The sequence below is a fragment of the Pungitius pungitius genome, chromosome 7 (genome assembly GCF_949316345.1).
Source record: "Pungitius pungitius chromosome 7, fPunPun2.1, whole genome shotgun sequence".
Classification (NCBI taxonomy): Eukaryota; Metazoa; Chordata; class Actinopteri; order Perciformes; family Gasterosteidae; genus Pungitius; species Pungitius pungitius.
This window is the reverse complement of record NC_084906.1, coordinates 21,754,109-21,771,167: the sequence shown is the minus strand read 5'-3', so window position 1 is coordinate 21,771,167 and position 17,059 is coordinate 21,754,109. Positions and strand designations below refer to the sequence as shown.

Below are 17,059 nucleotides of genomic sequence, written 5' to 3'. Positions count from 1 at the left end.
GGTCTGTTGTCTTACTGGAGTCTTAGATATATTTAATAAATTAAAGCCAAGGTACAAAAAACAAAACAATGTACCCCCCCCTTTAAGCTGTGACTAAGTCAACGAAGCTGATTCGGTCTGAATCAGGTCCATGTCAGCCCCCCCAACACAAAACACATACATGCTACATGTCTGCAGGCACCTCGGAGAAGACAGAAGGATCCGACTGAGAGGAAGCGGGTCACGCCTTCTGGTTCCAAAGCTGAGAGCCGATTGGACGATCTGAGCGATCGCCGGATCAATGATTATCAGTCTGAATGAAGAGGGGGAAGTGATGATGTGTACTGTAGGTCCAATATAAGTGCACTGAACAAGTGGAAAGATACATCTGTGCACGAGCACGTGCGCTCTCTCTAACACACACATACACGTGTTCAGCAATAACTGTTAATATGCACAACTTGATTAATATTTCTGCACGATTACAGTGACTAAGCCGTCCTCCTGATCCCTCTGAACACTCAGTGCTCTTCTCAGCTTGCTTCTAGTGCCCCCCCCCCGTCCTGCTTTACGTCACAGGAGCCTCCAGCATGACGGGTTGGTCTGAATGTACATGAGGTCCATGTGAGTCATCTTCACTTCTACTCAAAACCCCCAAAAAGGCAAGGACCAATTCACAGAACATTTCATGACAATTTGGCAAAGATCAGCGGGTTTGGGAGTAAAGTGAAGTGTTGCTAATGTTCTCCTTCTCTCCTCCTTTAGCAGCAGTAGGACTCAGCCATCTACATACTTATACATTTATATATCTCATTTGATCTGATAATGTCAAGTAGCTACGTACGATACCACATTTCATTTGGATGCTAATCACCAGGAAACAACCTAGAGGACCACGGGAAGATCTAGAAGGAGACAGAAGCTCGTCCAATGGAATCAGAAGACAGGGAGGGGCTCCTCCTCTTGTCCTCATCACTACAATCATTCCAGGATGTCTTGTGAGCACTGGGCTGTTGTTGTGGCGTCCAGCTGGACGGCGCTGAGGGCAGAGGTCACGATTGGCCGACAGTTCAAAGGTGGAGGTTCAGTATTCGGCGGCATACTCTGTCCCGTGGAGACCTCTGCACAGCAGCGTGAACTCCTTCACTATGTCCTTCACCCTCCTTTTGTTCACTCGCTCTCTGCGGGACAGAAGGGTCAAAGGTCACACACAGACAACCAGAGCAGAGATGTGTGCCGTGAGCGAGGGACGGACCGGAGTATCTGGTGAGAGAAGTTGTCTTTCTGCTCGGCGGTGACCCGCGAGGACGGGAAGCCGGGAGGCTGCAGGGCTTCTTTGAGCCACATGGCGAGCAGAGAGAAGCAGTGCTTGTTCAGGGAGAAGAGCACCTCAGCAAACTGGTCCATCAGGCTGCGAGAGGCCCCGCCCCCAATGCCCTGAGAACACAACACGCTGTAATGCAGCTTATTGGAAACGCACTGACAACGAGGACAGAGTCAAATCAGACTGTCATCAGAATAAGCAGGTATGCATCAATGGGAGGAGGTCAAAGGTCAGAGAAGGTTTGTTTCTTTAAAATGTGGACCATGCCATCATCTCTGCAGCTTCAGTCTATAACAAACACCACCGCTGATGGAGGAGCCCTCAGTGATCCTCACCTCCAGCACGGCTTGCATCAGCAGTTTACCGTCCTGCTGCACCACCCGGGCCAGAGGAGGAACATCTGAGCAGTGGGGCAGCAGCTCCGTCTGAGGCAGAGACACAAGGTCAAGACAAAGGACGCCTCACGTACGCACTCATGCATGGTGTGTGTGTGTGTGTGTGTGTGCACGCTCACAAAGAACAAACACGTTGACTTGACTGTCGGAGCTTCAGGAAATTTGAGTGACAGAACTCCTAGAAGAGGAAAAACAGTCAATAAAGGAACAGGAGACTGTGTGTGTGTGTGTGTGTGTGAGAGAGAACTTACCACAGTGGAACACTGCTTTCACGTCCAGCCCTTCAGACAGGAACAGGTCGGGCTTGCGTTTGAGGGCCTGGGAGGGGGGGGGGGCAGATAGAAACATTAGCCCCTGTTAGCTCTGCCCCTCACTGAGCTACACAGCTAGCTGCTCTAACACTGTGGAGCCTCTAGGAGGCGCTCAGATTTAGGACTCCATCACACATGGATACAAACACACACAAATTCACTAAAAAAATCAAGACTTCAAATTATTGGGAACCTAAGTCAAACTAAAAGGCTGTGATGGTTTTACTCTCATCAAACTGATTTGGAAATAACTAGCTTTTGGTTCACTGGATTTAATATGCAACAGAAGTGTGTGATACTAAACATGAGCAGTTAAAGAGAAATAATCATCTTGTAATAATGAACTCGTTCAGGATGGAGAGAAGGAGAGAGATGAAGGTCAGATCTATCCAAAGATAGAAAACTAAAGGAAGAATGAAGACAAAAATATAAAAACAGGAGCCATCAGTCAGTTTGTCTGGACTGATTAATATGAGTTAAATATTAATTCATTTTTGCTTTGATTGGCTCTGGGCTGGAATGACTTGAGAGGACGAGCTCTGAGATCAACCAGTCACCTGGGGCCGCGCCCCCGCTAACCACGCCCCCGCGAACCACGCCCCCAATGTCTTTTGTCATGCCCCTACCCACGTTGCTGTAGTAGGTAGGTAAGTAGGTCAATATAAAGGTCAAACACCTTGTTTAAAAGCTGCTAACGTGCCCTGAAAAAGGGGAAATATTGATATAAAGTGAAAGCGATAAAAATAGAGCTAAAGGTGAACCAGAGGCTCATCGCTGCAGCGATTAATATTAGTTAAATATTCATTTATTTTTGCTTTGATTAGCTCTGTGCTGGAATGAGCTCAGACATCAACTAGTCACCTGGTTAACCGGCTAACCACGCCCCACGTCGCTAACCACGCCCCACACAACTAACCACGCCCCCGCCAACCACCCCCGATGGCATTAATCAAGACGACATTAACCATGGCGCCTCTAGTCAGTCCGCCGCTGACATCGAATGGCATAAACTAACCACCATGCTAATAGTAACCACGAAGCCGTTCCCAGGTCAACGCCGTTACGTTACTAAGTAGGTCGTTGTAAAATGTTACCTCGTCTAAAAGCCACTTACGTGCCCTGAAAAACGCCCCCACGAGGCCCCCTGCCGCCACTATTGGCGTTTAACCTTTTATAACTAATATAAACGAATAAACTTGTCTAAATCCTTTAAAGAGTCCTGAAAAAGAGGAAATGTGCTGATAGCCACGCCCCCACTGGCCACGCCCCCACTGGCCACACCTTTCATAAAGTGAAAGTGATGCCTGTAGTGGCGAGGTGACTGTTGTCTTTTCTCAAAAGTTCCCCCCACGTTTCATTCCTCGCCGTATGATGCTAAGTTCAGGGCCGTTTGAAGAACAGAGAGGAAGAGGAGGAGGAGGAGGAAGAGGAGGAGAAACAGGGAGGAATTACAAAAAGAGAGAGAGAAACCCAAAGTGAATGAAATAAGAAACCAAAAACACACCTGAGCTTGGAGTTGCATAAATGAATCAACAATATCAGGATGATCCCTGGGTCCTAAAATATAATAAAGATGAAACTTAAGAAATCATAAGAGAATAAGAATAATATACAAACAGCAACTGAATAGATTCAACAGTCATGTGGAAATAAAAGCAAACTCAAAAATATTTCATTGAAATAATTCACACGTGAGTAAGGAACGAAGGGGGGAGGGGGGGTCGGGGAGGGGGGGGCATATGAAGCTTTGGCTGAGTCTTGGTAGAACAGACCGACCAAAAACAGAAAATAGGCAGAAGACAAAGACATGGTCTGCTGAGGGGGGGGGGGGACATAAAGAAACAAGTAACGAGAGCAAAAGAACAAACCTAAAGGAAGAAAAGTGGGAACCCAGGAGGCATCCCCTGGGGGGGCAACCTGAATAAACCCCTACCCCCCTGGAGGCCCCTCTGTTACGGTGTGTGTGTGTGTGTGTGGGGGGGGGGGGGGGTGAAGACGTCTGGCTGCCGTCATCATCACACCACAGGCTGAGCCTTGGGGCGTCAATCAATTTGAACCCATGAATCACACTGAAGATTCCCTGTAGCCGGCTTAAGGTTTGGTTGTAATGACGTGTCAGGTCCCCCCCCCCCAAACACACACACTTACACCCCCCCCCCCAGAGACCACTGGGGGCAGTAGTCAGTGTTCTCCGAGCTTACACCTGACAGGAGAGCAATCCTTTAATGACCCAGTGGAAGCAGGACAGAAGAGGAAAGAAGGGACAACACAAAGGGGGCGGAGCATCCAAAATGACATCATCTCATTCATATTCATCTCGTACTGTGTCACAGCTCAGCACGTAAAGTCAAAGTTAAACCAAGTGAAGCAGCAAACACAAATGAAAGGATTCAAAAACAAGAAATACACAAAGAACTGGCTAAAAAACACAGAAACAAACTGAGAAAATGATCAGGGATCTACAGTCAATGACTGATGACACACACACACACACACACACCTCAGTGTACCTCAATGAATTATAATATCATCGAAAGGTGAATTTATTGCAGTAATTCAATGCAAAAGCTCATATGATATAGATTCATTGCACACAGGGTGTTGATGGTTGTGGCTTAAAGTGAATGAAACCCCCCATTAGAGCACAAGGACGGATCAAGGACACAAGTGTCCCCTTCCTGGTGTCCAGCCACACCTGAACCTGAGACTACGTCAGAAGCCTCTCACCTGGGCTAAGGACAAAACAGACTGGACCATTAATAGGGGTCCAAAGTCCTCTTTTCACATAAGAGAAACTTTCATTTGGACATCAAGGAATGAGTGGACAACCTACTTTGGGGTTTAGCTGTAAGCAGAAAGCTTACTAGAACTATAAACTATATCACCATGTGTGTAATGAATGTATATAATAGAGTTTCCCTTTTTACATTGAATGAATGATATTTCACAGGTATACACACAACATATCTGTATTTATACATATAAATATACACCGTACCAGTCAAAAGTTTAGACCCACCTTCTCATTCAATGGTTTGTCTTTATTTATTTTATATTCTCTGAAGGAACACATAAACAAAGCAGAACGCTTTGACCCTCTTCCTTCAGCCAGCTCCATGAAGGAGTCACCTGGAAGGTTCTCCCTCAGCCTTCAAGGACTTCCTCATCCCGGACCCTTTGGACCGGTACTGCACATATATATTCTACATCTAGATTCTAAGATCAGGCGGGCACTATTATTTATTGGTATTGTATTACATGTGTGGCTGTAGCATTAGTATTCTGACCAGTCACCAAAAACGTTCCAATTCACTCTAGAATTCAATTAATGCTTCCAAAGTAAAAGCAAATGCAAAGGTCCATCTCTGGAATATATCAGTGGACTTATAATATACTAGAATTCCACTTCTCTGGTTTTCAATCCTCTGAAATGAAATCTGATGGTTTGAACACACACAACAGTATTGACAGTCGCCCCCCCACTGGACCTCCTACCTTGCTGGAAGATGGACAGCGTTACCGAGGTAACCAGCTCAAACAGAGCTTTGATGGGAGGGAAGTGATCCGTCTGACTGGCAAAGATATGAACCATCTGAAACATCAGAAGCCCACTGAGGTCACATACATGGGGACACATGGGGACTACAGGAGGTCTTATAATATGTAATCCATGCATCATCCACCCATCCATCATACATGTATTATCCAACCATCCATGTAGAATCCATTTACTATTAGGGCTGTCAACATAAACGCATTGATCTGTGCGATTAATGTGGCCAAATTAATGCAACAAAATATTTTAACATAGTTAACAGTCATTTGTTTACGGCTGAAACAAAACGACCTTTAGCTGCAGTCAGTGACCTCGAGATGGAGAAGCTTTCTGCATCAGAAGAGGAGTTACTCCACGTGTCAACAGAAGGGGGGTGAGGGGCAAACGGACCACTTCAAGCACCGCTAGACTAAGCTAGCTGCTGGGCTAAGCTAGCTGCTAGGCTAAGCTAGCTGCTGGGCTAACGTTACCCTGCACAGCACAGTCTGCAGAGGACAGTGTCCCTTAAAGACGTGGTTTGAAATCGTCCCGCTGTGGGGACGTTGTTATGAACAATGGTGTCTAAAATACACGCTTTCTAAAGTGATTACTCATTATATTTAAGATTTAGAAGAAAAAAAACATTCATTATGAACAACATTGTAACAACAACAATCGCCATTAATAGAGATGAATGAATTTCAAAATGTGCGATTAATTATCTATCATCCATTGGTGCATCAGTTAGTGGTTAGTGGTCACATGCTGCACCATGTGACACGGTGAAGACACCTGACCCCTGATTGCTCCCCAGGCAAATATACAGTATAATGCAATGTAAGTCGCTTTGGATAAAATGTAATGTATCATCCATGTATCTGTATCTGTCCATCCATCATTCATCTAATGTCCTGCAGAACCCAGATTCCTGTGTAGATGTGTGATGTCATGTGCAATGTGCACAACACATACAGTACATGTGCCTCCATAGGCTAACGAAGGGAGTACCTGTCGCGTGAGGTCCAGTGCTGGGGCCTGGGGGATGGTACTGTACATCTGTCCCAGCATCTCACTGAGCTGAGACACCATGGGAGCAAAGTCGTGGAGCAGAGTCTTCACTGACTTCTCAAAGATGGCGCACACTGCCTGCAGGGAGGACAGGAGGTCATGTTAGGAGCTCAAGTAGAAAAGAACACCCAGCGCTAGAATTTATAGCGTATATAACGTTTCTTTATTTTATCCCCTTAGAATGGTTTTGAGGGAGTCCATTTCTGTGTGAGGATCAAGTTTGAGCACAAAGATGTCGTAGTTGTACCGATAGGAAGGTCCTGCATGGCAATGGATTGATTTTGACTTATAAGATGGGTTAAACATAGGAAATAGGATGATGTACGATGTTATGATTATGCCATAGTATGTTTAGTGTAAGAAGCTGTCATTATTGAATGTATTGTGATTAGACTGTTTGTATGTAGGAGAGACCATTTCATAGTGACGAAAGAATAATAAGGAAGCTCATCCTTCTTCACTCAAGCATGACGTGTTTGACGTACAAGAACCATAACAAATGGCGTAGTTGCTTTTGGGTTTTTGGCTCGGTAGACATGATGCCAGATAAAGACACCACCACAACTCACCTCTACCACCTGAGAGTCGTTGAGCCACTTGCTGAGGACGGTCTGAATGAGAGCGAACACCTGCTGCAGCACCACCACCACCTGGAGAACACGGAGCATTAGCGTCACGCACTGCACGGCCAGTATCTATCATCCATGGATGTGAGTGGGGGACTGACTGGGTTGGGTCCAGGTGGAGGCGGGGCTGCTTTCACGGGTGGCGCCGAGCCGTCTGCTGACTCGTCGTCCTGCTTGCTGATGTCAAGCGTCGTAAAGAGGTTGGACAGCAAACCCAGGATGTGGATGATCGCTAACTTATTGGAGGGATTCGGCTAAAAGAGGAAAGAAAGAGCTGATTATGTCATTGGGGAATTTGACCCTATTCTTCCCACTAGTCCAGGGTCCTGATGGTCCTGATCTACTAGTCTGATGTAATGTACAGTTCTCCCCACTAGAGGTACCTGATGGTCTGGAGACACAGAACTTATTTACTAGTCTTATGTAATCCATCACAAACATTGATCAGGGAGAAAGTGGAGACACAGAGAGAGAACCTGACATCTAGTTAACATCAAACTGTGTATTTATAGAGAACACCTGCTGCACATGTTTACCAGCCAGCCTCTGGAGCCCAATAGAACAGGGAAGAAATGCTCTGTTTGCAAATCAAACAGCATGACTGACTGAAAGTGCTGTAGTGTGTGTGTGTGTGTGTGTGTGTGTTTTTATGTGACTTACTCGCCCGTTGGGTCAAAACCAATCTGGTCCCGTGGAGAAATGTTCTACTGCAGTGACAGAAACAAGCGTTCTGTTCCTATTGGCCAGAGTCCAGTTCTGCCTCTGTGTGCGTGTGTGTGTGTGTGCGTGTGTGTGTGCGTGTGTGTGTGCGTGCACGCACCGTCTCGTCTGCTAGCTTCTCCAGCTGCTGGATGTAAGGGGTGATGAGGGAGTGGAGATTTCTCAGGATGTCTTCCACGGGGAGAGCAGAGAGCAGGAAGCCGAGCGCCTGCATCAGCCACATGCACTGACTCGTCTGCAGAGAAAGTCCAACCAATCAGAGCGTCAAATGTATGTATCAAAGTGTGTTGGTTGTAGTCATCCAGTCACACAATAGAGCAGAGACTTCTAAAGGGAAACTTTTTAGTACACAGTCACAATTATGTTGAGACATCATGTTACGCATTTCTCTTGCTGAGCTTCTCATCCAAATGTCCCCTGAGTCCCTGCAGCATGACGTGAATGTGAGAGAACACACACTGACCTTGTGGATCTGCTTAATGAGAACCTCCTGGAGAGAAAAGAGGAACTATTACTTTTATTATTACTTTGAAACCAAAATAATACCAGCAATGTCAAATAGAGAAACATTATTTATGGAAAGCAGGAACACAGAAGTCTGCAGAGCACAAAGAAGTATAAGGAACATAAACCATAATAAAGGTCATATATTTTGATGAGGCTTAACAAAACAACGTATCCAGCCCTCGTACCTGAGACACAGCCACGATGTTGGTGGCGTAGGGCGGGAGGTCGGATTTACACTCCCTGCAGATCTTCTTGAGGGTGGAGACAGAAGACACGGACAGGTCGGGGTTTCCGAGCGCCTGCAGCACCAGGGGAAGGACGCTGCTGAGCATCACCGGGTGGTCGGCCAGCCACTCGGCCAGAGCGCCTTGAGGGAGGGAAGCAGTTGAGATAGCGGCGACGCCACCGAGTACACCAGCTGATCCGGGGTGGGACCTCACCTATGGTGAACATCACCGTGTCGGCCAGCTGCACGTTGTTGATGCTGATCCTGGGGATGAGTCCGATGAGGCCGGGGATGACGTCGGAGTAGTTGACGTCGATGGTCTCTGCGATGGACTGGAAGCCGTAGAGAAGAGCCTCGGTGTGCTGGAGGAGGAGGAACATCTAACATGAACGTATCACAACACCAAATCCAATCCTCCAGGTGGAAGAGACGGTTTGATGCCTGTTAAATCTTTATCTCATCTGTGTTCACGGTCATTTTGTGTTTATTTGATCTTTTATTGTTCCTGTTCCTGTCAATGTTTTCTCTTAAGATGACTTGATGATGACTTGAGGCTAGAATATAATTAAAGTTCACGTACGCCTTTGTGAGGGTAGGCAGGCTAGAACCAGCTCCTTTATGAGCTCTGACTCATCACTCAGGTAGTGTCTCACCCACCTGCCATGAGGTGGGCTGCTCCGTGTTAGTCAGCAGCCTCCCCAGCTTCTCGTAGAGGTTACTCAGCAGCTCGGCTCCCAGCATCTCGTACACGTACATCAGTGTGTCGGAGATGTCCACCCTGCACGACACACAGGCCCATGTTGGAGCAACACTCATACAGAGAGACTCTATGAAGCACTGAGAAGTGTACAAAGCCAAAAACCTGTAGATCCTGAACTGCTCCTTCTCATCCGAGGACCAGGACTCGTACTCCTGGTCCGAGGGGAACTGGGCTTTATGGAGCAGAACATCCACTAGCTGGAAGTAGACGGGCCTGTAGACCTGCAGATACACCGCCTGCTTATCTGACTCAAACGACATGATCTCATCCTGAGGACAAAGTGAGGGGAGGAAAGACGTGGAGGACACAGGATTTGGTGAGGAACATAAAATGTGCTTTGGCTCACAATGATAACATGAGCAGACACCATGGTTAGAAGGTTATAAACTAGAAGGTCAAATGGTTATAAACTAGACCAGAGGTCACTATGTAGTGGACCACGGTCCCAACCCAGACCAGAAGCCGTCCCATCCGGACCTGGACCAGCAGCTAAACAGAGACTGATGCATTCAGGTACAGGTTTAAAACTAGATCCCAACTCTCCCACTTACCAAAAAAAGTGATTAAACCGTTCAATTGTTAAAATGTGTTTGTATTTATTATTTATAATTTTCTGAGACTGTCGAAATGTGAAGCAGAAAAGGGGAAAATCTATGAAGGTACATTTGTGTCTTTATTATGCAAACCAAAAAACATGTTTCGAGAGCAAATTTCTTGCATTGCAAGCAAAAATGAAGTTTGTAAGTAAAAATATATAAACTGAGAAAGAATTATTTGTTAGTTTCGTTTATGAAACTATTGTTTTTGGTCTCAAAACTAAAAGTTTTGGTCTCGGATGAAAAGGTTCTGCTCTGGGCTTATGCTGCTGAATGAGTTTTGACTGTTAGGAGCGACGTGGAGGTAAGTTGACCTCGTCAAAATGATTTAAAATGTAGCAGCACTCTACTTAGTTTTCATGCTCTTGTGTCGCGGAGTCTTTTATTCAACGACATGAAGCCCCACTTTCTATGTGCTTCATAGACCACGTTACCAAACGTAATGCTCGGCCAGCTGAGATGTTCGTGTGGACCTGGATGGATGAACAGTCCGTTACAGAAGTCTTCTCAAACACATCTGAATAATAAAATCCTTGCAGGGTTCTGAAGCCTCACGCTTTGACTGTGAGACAAGCGCACTTCAACCAGGTCACATCTTGAGAAGATGGTGTTACCACCGTACGTTTGTTACTAAGCAACGAAGAACGTGACAGGTGGAGACTTTGACTGAGCTGCTCAGTGCAGCTGAAGGAAAACTAAAATACTGTATTGCACCGATTGAAGGACGTTAAGGTCTCTTTTGTTGGGAGAAGCAGCTTCACAGTGGAAACAATAAAGGAGCAGGACGTTTGCGTTGGTCGTGTCAGAAGCATCGTGAGTAAACAAAGACACAAAGCGTTGGCTGTAGCTTCCTGGTATGTTAGTCGTGTGTTGATCACATGCAGATGTTGATATGAACTCTATTCCTCTTTTTAATCACAACAAGTAGTCACATTATCATCTTCCGGACCTTTGCTTCTACAAATGGTAGTTAAAGACCCCTGAACTATAAGGTCAGAAGGTTCTAATGTATATAGGTGGAAAGCCTCCTCACCTGCAGCGTGTACCAGAAGGTGAGCGTGAGGGAGCTGGTGGTCTCGTTGACCGGGTAGTGGCCCGGGACCCCGGTACAGAACATGATCATGTTGACTAAGGCCAGGAAGCTCTGCCAGTGGTCCACCTGCTCCAGCAGAGTCCTGCAGGGAGACACAGTCACATGAGACCCACTTGTTCCAGGGCTAGAACCTATCATTACGTAGTGGAAGACCCCCCCCCCCACACACCTGGAGTGGTTCTCTCCCAGAGTCACAGCGATACGGCAGATACCATGACAGGTCTCCATGTCTCCAGTCTGCACCGCCTCCCTCAGCTGCTCCTGGAGGGCCAGCACCCGAGGAACCATCTTCAGCAAGGTGTTCACATATCTGAGCCGGGAGGAGACACATAAGGAGACACAGTTGGGAGTCTGGATGGAAGACATGTTGAGAACATGAATGTGAAGGAGTAACGCGTAGGGTTAACATGATGCTTACAATACTATTAGCCTACAGCATGATATTCATTTAACCCACAAAGTGACTCATTAAATTGTGTAAACATGAAGGGTCAGAGACAACGTCGAAAAAGATCCTTTACAATTTCACTCCCCCATTTGAACGTTTTCAGGCTCTTTCCTCATAAAACAAAGTGGGATCTTTCTTTCTTCATCCACACACATGTGTCGTCCTCTTTGTTTACCTTTTTACGTCTCCATGCTTTCACTGATTATCTCGTTTTTGACGTCACATTGGAATGACTTGTGGATAATTCCCTTTCTGTTATTCAGCAATATCAGTCAATCTGACCTCTGACCCTAAAAACCTCCTTCTACCAGAGGACAATAGAAAACTTGCTTTATCTCATAGTGCGGGTGAAAAGTAGTTTGCCCTTCCGCTCTTCAAAACACTGACATCATCGTTGCATCATCATCATCACAATCATTTCAGCAATATCATATTAACATGAAAACAGTATTACATTATGATCATTATTTGACACTAGGATATGATACAGCTAAAACACAAATCAGTGATCTCTCTCTCTCTCTCTCTGAGGGGAAATGGGTTGCATGGCAACAGGAGGCAGCTGGACCAATAGCATTACCCCAAATGTTGACTGTAATGTATTTAAGCAGATGGTGAGAACAAGGAGGAGGAGGAGGTTCAGAGGAGCACAAAGAAAAGATCACCAAGACAAAAGGTGTTTCTACTGGAATCCGTCATGTCCTCCTCTATGTACATGCGTGTGTGTGTGTATGTATATATATATATATATATGAAATGTGCTAACGTAGCATTATGCCGACAATGATTTTATCCTGCGTGAACAGCAGTTCTTTCTTTTGGGAGGTGCTTAACTCGGCTGCTCACATTAACCGAGGAAATGGAGAACAGTACTTCACCTTTTAATAATAATAATAATAATAGTTTTTTATAGTGCTTTTCTTGGTAGCCACAGACGCTTTACAATGTAAATCTAAGTAAGGGAATACGTACAGAAAAAGACAGAAAACCTTGAAAAATATGATGGTCTTCAGGGTGTTAGCATTGGTGGACCTGAGGAGGGGGAGGAGGTCTGAGAGCTATTTGGGGGCCAGGTTGTTTAGGGCTTTGTAGGTGATGAGTCATATTTTGTAGTGTAGCGTGTATTTGACCAGGAGCCAGTGGAGGTTGCAGAGGACCATGGGGATGTGTTCATGGCGGCGGGAGGACGTGAGCAGTTTGTTGTTTAAATCTCAACCAGACGTCTGAAGCAGCACTTAAAGCGTCACACAGCGAGACTCCACGGAGCACGCTGGATGCAGCCTGTGGGACGACCGTCCACAAACCCACGTCTCTAGAAGCACCACAGATGAGAGCGTAGGCCTCAACACGCACGCTGTGAGTTGGTCATCACAGCAAACCATGCACTTCATCCCGAGCCCAGCACTTGTTATAGTGCTAGAGTTTGAAGGGTTGAAACCAGTCATCTCTCCCAGCAAGGGACTTCTTTTCAGCCGCTGTGACGTGTCCTCCGATTGGTCAGACTACTCCTCACGTGACGGCTTCCAGGAACGAACATTGAGACCAATTTCAAGCATCACTCGCTCTCTCGTCCCTCTTAGTCATCATTGTTCTCCCACGAATTAACTAAACCAACCATCTACTTCATGTGATGTACGTTTGCAAAGGTTGCCGTGTGGACCTCCTCTATTGGGGAGGGGCAATGGGTGCCCGCCATGTCTAAATCAACCCAGCTCTGTAACCATAGGAACACCAGTCAACTGAGAAATGCAGCTCTCCTCCCCCCTGGCCGTTAGCTTGGCCTTTACCCACCCTCCCTCCCTCCCCCCCATCCTCTTTCTTCCTTCCCCCATCAGTGCCCACCCAGTCTGATTCCTCTCCCTCATTACATTACATCACATGTCATTTAGCTTTTATCCAATAAGTGCATTTCCACATAGAGATACAAACTCAGAAGAACAAGTAACAAGAAAGTACAATTTGCATCAAATAAGCAGTTTCTGTTAGTGAATTCAGTGGCATCATCCCTTTGTGTGACAGGTGGGGGCCCACCTTTGGGAGTCGGGCTGTGAGATGGCGTTGACGATGGCCTCCACGGCCGCGTCGAAGAGCTCAGGGTCGGTCAGAGCGCTGAAGGTGTCGTGCACCAAGTCTTCGCTCTCGTTGAGAGGAACGTCCAGCAGCACCCAGGAGGAGAGGCAGCGCAGGACACGGGCCTTCACCGCCCCCGGGCTGTCGGCCCGCCGCAGCAGCTGCTGTAGCAGGGGACTCACGGCCCCCCACTCCAGGCCCAGGGCCCCCCGCACCTGGGGAAGAACAGTGAGGAGCAAGCTCAGGTCTACGTCCTCTGTGAGGGAATACAACTACAGGACGTTTCTAGGTAGATAATCAGAAAATGAAGATCATATTGGACCTCCAGTCGACATCCATTGACCTACACGGACAGCCATCACAAGCTACCTGTCCTTTCCTGTACTGCGGCAGGCGGCTGGTCTGGAACTCCTCGGGCAGGACGGTGAGCAGCTCCAGCAGCGCCAGGCAGCGGGCCCGCCCGTCCACCCCTCCCCCCTCCTCCTGGAACACGCGCACCATTTCGGCCACGGCGCCGGGCCAGGCCTCCGGCATGGTGTTGAGGGCCAGAGAGGCCAGAGCCACGCAGAGCCGGGTGAGAACCATCTTGGAGCCGGTGGAGAAGCAGGCGATCTGGGAGAAGAGCTGGGTCTTCAGAGACTCGTACTGGTCTGAGGGGATGTCGGACCAGTAGCGGGAGATCTTTGTGTGAAGCGCGTTGGCTCCAAAGTACTGGATCTCTGGCACCTGTCAGAGGAGATCCATGTGCTCAGATCAATTATCACTGTGCAATTTATTTTTGATATTTGTAACTCTGTGTGTGTGTGTGTGTGTGTGTGTGCACACTGCACCTTCTCTGGGCTCAGTAGGGCCCAGCAGAACTGCCAGGCCTGAGGGGACACCTGAGCCTGCATGAGCCACTTCTGGGCCAGGTTCTTGTTGTCTATGTTGGGGTCGTAGTACAGCTGGTGGAGCGCCTGTAGAAGAAGAGAGAACAAGTCTGTGACGGTTCAAACCAGGAGCACCAGCACCAAGCCAAGAGCAGCCACGAAGACAGAAGCTGCTCTCATAGGGTGGGATGGGGGGGTTACAAATAATTGGCTCCACAGAGCACTAGAATATAGAGTCAATAACACATACTGAATGAAGCAGATCAATCAGGTATTATTACCATCAAGGGTCTGGAGTGGTGTTCCTTAAGTACACACACACACGCGTTGTGTCTACACACTGCAGCACTACGAGAACCAGAGACACCACTAACTAGCCAACTACCTCCTTTGGGAGAGAGAGTGGGCGGCCGGTTGTTGACAACACCAAGGAAGGAGGAAGAACAGCACGTTGCCAATAGTGATGACGGGGTGTGAAGGTCCCACTCCCCGGTTACAGGAGCAGTCTTCACAACCCTCAGGACAGCATGCCGTCTGCCACAATAACACACACACACACAAGGATGTGTGTGTCCTACCCTCAGCCTGGTTACACGTCAAGTACCAGATGGTAATATTCATCATGATCCATCTTGACCCTCTGAAATAAAGCTCCTCAGTAGATCTGCGAGCTACTCCGTAGACACAACACAACTATTTGATAAGAAGGCGCAGCCAGGTCGTGAGTTACTAAAGTAAATGTGGAAGGGATTACGTGTTCATCTCTTTCAGAAGATGAGACTACGGCCTGACTGAAAGGTTTTGTTGTTGAATGATGGAAGATACAAATTAGGGTTCTTGGATAAAGCAATTCTTCTCTCTCCACACTGACCCCTGACAGAGTGCGACCCAGGGCTGTGATGTGCTTCCTTATGGTGCTGCAGTAGCCCTCAACACCCACTAGCCTGGATTCTAGATGAGAGGGCAGTAGCACCGAGTGCAAAAAGAGGTCGCGAGGTCGGTTCCTCTGTCAGAGCCAAACCGTTGGCCCGTCCACTAGCTGTCACTGAAAAATGGGTTCTCGTTTTATTTGTTTAAGTTATTTAGCAGGCGCTGTGGAAACATATGTCCCTCTATTGCTTTAGCATTGCCATGCCTCTGGACATCGGTTATATAAGCAAATACAGAATCTCTTAGTGTTCGTTTCTAAGACATACATCACTTTATTTAAGGGGAGCTACTTGCAGGGGGCTGTGCTGTGCCAGATCCTCAATAAAGTTAGAAAAAAACATTTACCCATGGTCATGAAGATATTTAACGTTACATGGACTTTGCATGCCGCCAAATACCCAACTGAGATTGGCTTGTGCCGTTCTGACAGAGGAACCGACCACCGACCACTTTCGCACTAGGCATCACTGAAAGGGAGTGCAGCACAGAGGAACCCGCTCACAACACAATGAGGTTCTTTGTTCCTCACACACAGAACAAAAGAGGGTTCTATTGGACCCAGAGAATTACCGGGCCAGGAACCATCATCTCCATCTTCATGGGAACCACCCAGACCCACCCCCTGCTCAATGTAGCACAGCTAAAGATCTGGTCTGGTTCTAACCACGGGAAAGAAGGTAGAGTGTGTTACTACCAAAGTGCTCACAAGGAAGGGAAATAATACTTTTATCAGCAATGACTCTAAGAACAGTTTTTAGATGAGACGTTTCACCATTGGTTAGAAGTGACAACATAATAATAATCATAATAATAATAATAGCTAAATGTAAACCTATATGTTTGCGTATCAGGTACTAATGATTTATGATCACAGGAATACATTTAGCAATATGTTTATGTTAATTTAAGAGGAGACATAATTTACCCCAAAAGAACATCTCTTCCTTCACCTGCAGATATAATAATAATCTCCTCAGGAGATGGCATCTCCAGCCTCCTTCTGTCCCCCATCCACCTCTTTATCCACCCAGATCCTCCCTCCCTCCCTCCTTCTGTCCCCCATCCACCTCTTTATCTACCCAGATCCTCCCTCCCTCCTTCTGTCCCCCATCTACCTCTATCTACCCAGATCCTCCCTCCCTCCTTCTGTCCCCCATCTACCTCTATCTACCCAGATCCTCCCTCCCTCCTTCTGTCCCCCATCCACCTCTTTATCTACCCAGATCCTCCCTCCCTCCTTCTGTCCCCCATCCACCTCTATCTACCCAGATCCTCCCTCCCTCCTTCTGTCCCCCATCCACCTCTTTATCTACCCAGATCCTCCCTCCCTCCTTCTGTCCCCCATCTACCTCTATCTACCCAGATCCTCCCTCCCTCCTTCTGTCCCCCATCTACCTCTATCTACCCAGATCCTCCATCCCTCCCTCCCTCCTTCTGTCCCCCATCCACCTCTATCTACCCAGATCCTCCCTCCCTCCTTCTGTCCCCCATCCACCTCTATCTACCCAGATCCTCCATCCCTCCCTCCCTCCTTCTGTCCCCCATCTACCTCTTCCTCTACCAATCAACCCCGTTCCTCCCTCACTTGTTCCTTCTCACCCC

At 47.3% G+C, this 17,059-nt stretch overlaps 1 protein-coding gene across 4 annotated transcripts in view; it reads right to left on the bottom strand.

Moving 5' to 3' along the window:
* Nucleotides 1-15: 15 nt before the first annotated feature.
* LOC119216328 (importin-13-like) overlaps nucleotides 16-17,059 on the bottom strand; it is a 17,960-nt gene continuing 916 nt past the window's right edge. For 3 of the 4 annotated variants that reach the window (XM_037469048.2, XM_037469049.2, XM_037469050.2), the window contains exons 3-23: nucleotides 14,489-14,614; nucleotides 14,028-14,384; nucleotides 13,620-13,873; nucleotides 11,310-11,450; nucleotides 11,081-11,222; nucleotides 9,554-9,720; nucleotides 9,349-9,469; nucleotides 8,906-9,053; nucleotides 8,651-8,832; nucleotides 8,422-8,448; nucleotides 8,059-8,193; nucleotides 7,340-7,492; nucleotides 7,182-7,262; nucleotides 6,553-6,690; nucleotides 5,505-5,601; nucleotides 3,514-3,566; nucleotides 1,950-2,016; nucleotides 1,818-1,876; nucleotides 1,639-1,728; nucleotides 1,235-1,416; nucleotides 16-1,160 (exon numbers count right to left, since the gene is read on the bottom strand). In XM_037469048.2, the coding sequence (XP_037324945.2) occupies nucleotides 1,064-1,160; nucleotides 1,235-1,416; nucleotides 1,639-1,728; nucleotides 1,818-1,876; nucleotides 1,950-2,016; nucleotides 3,514-3,566; nucleotides 5,505-5,601; nucleotides 6,553-6,690; nucleotides 7,182-7,262; nucleotides 7,340-7,492; nucleotides 8,059-8,193; nucleotides 8,422-8,448; nucleotides 8,651-8,832; nucleotides 8,906-9,053; nucleotides 9,349-9,469; nucleotides 9,554-9,720; nucleotides 11,081-11,222; nucleotides 11,310-11,450; nucleotides 13,620-13,873; nucleotides 14,028-14,384; nucleotides 14,489-14,614 (2,817 nt within the window). In that variant the 3' untranslated portion in view covers nucleotides 16-1,063. Of the gene's footprint in view, nucleotides 1,161-1,234; nucleotides 1,417-1,638; nucleotides 1,729-1,817; nucleotides 1,877-1,949; nucleotides 2,017-3,513; nucleotides 3,567-5,504; nucleotides 5,602-6,552; nucleotides 6,691-7,181; nucleotides 7,263-7,339; nucleotides 7,493-8,058; nucleotides 8,194-8,421; nucleotides 8,449-8,650; nucleotides 8,833-8,905; nucleotides 9,054-9,348; nucleotides 9,470-9,553; nucleotides 9,721-11,080; nucleotides 11,223-11,309; nucleotides 11,451-13,619; nucleotides 13,874-14,027; nucleotides 14,385-14,488; nucleotides 14,615-17,059 lie in introns of those variants that run through there. The other variant, XR_005120121.2, reaches the window with a different exon arrangement.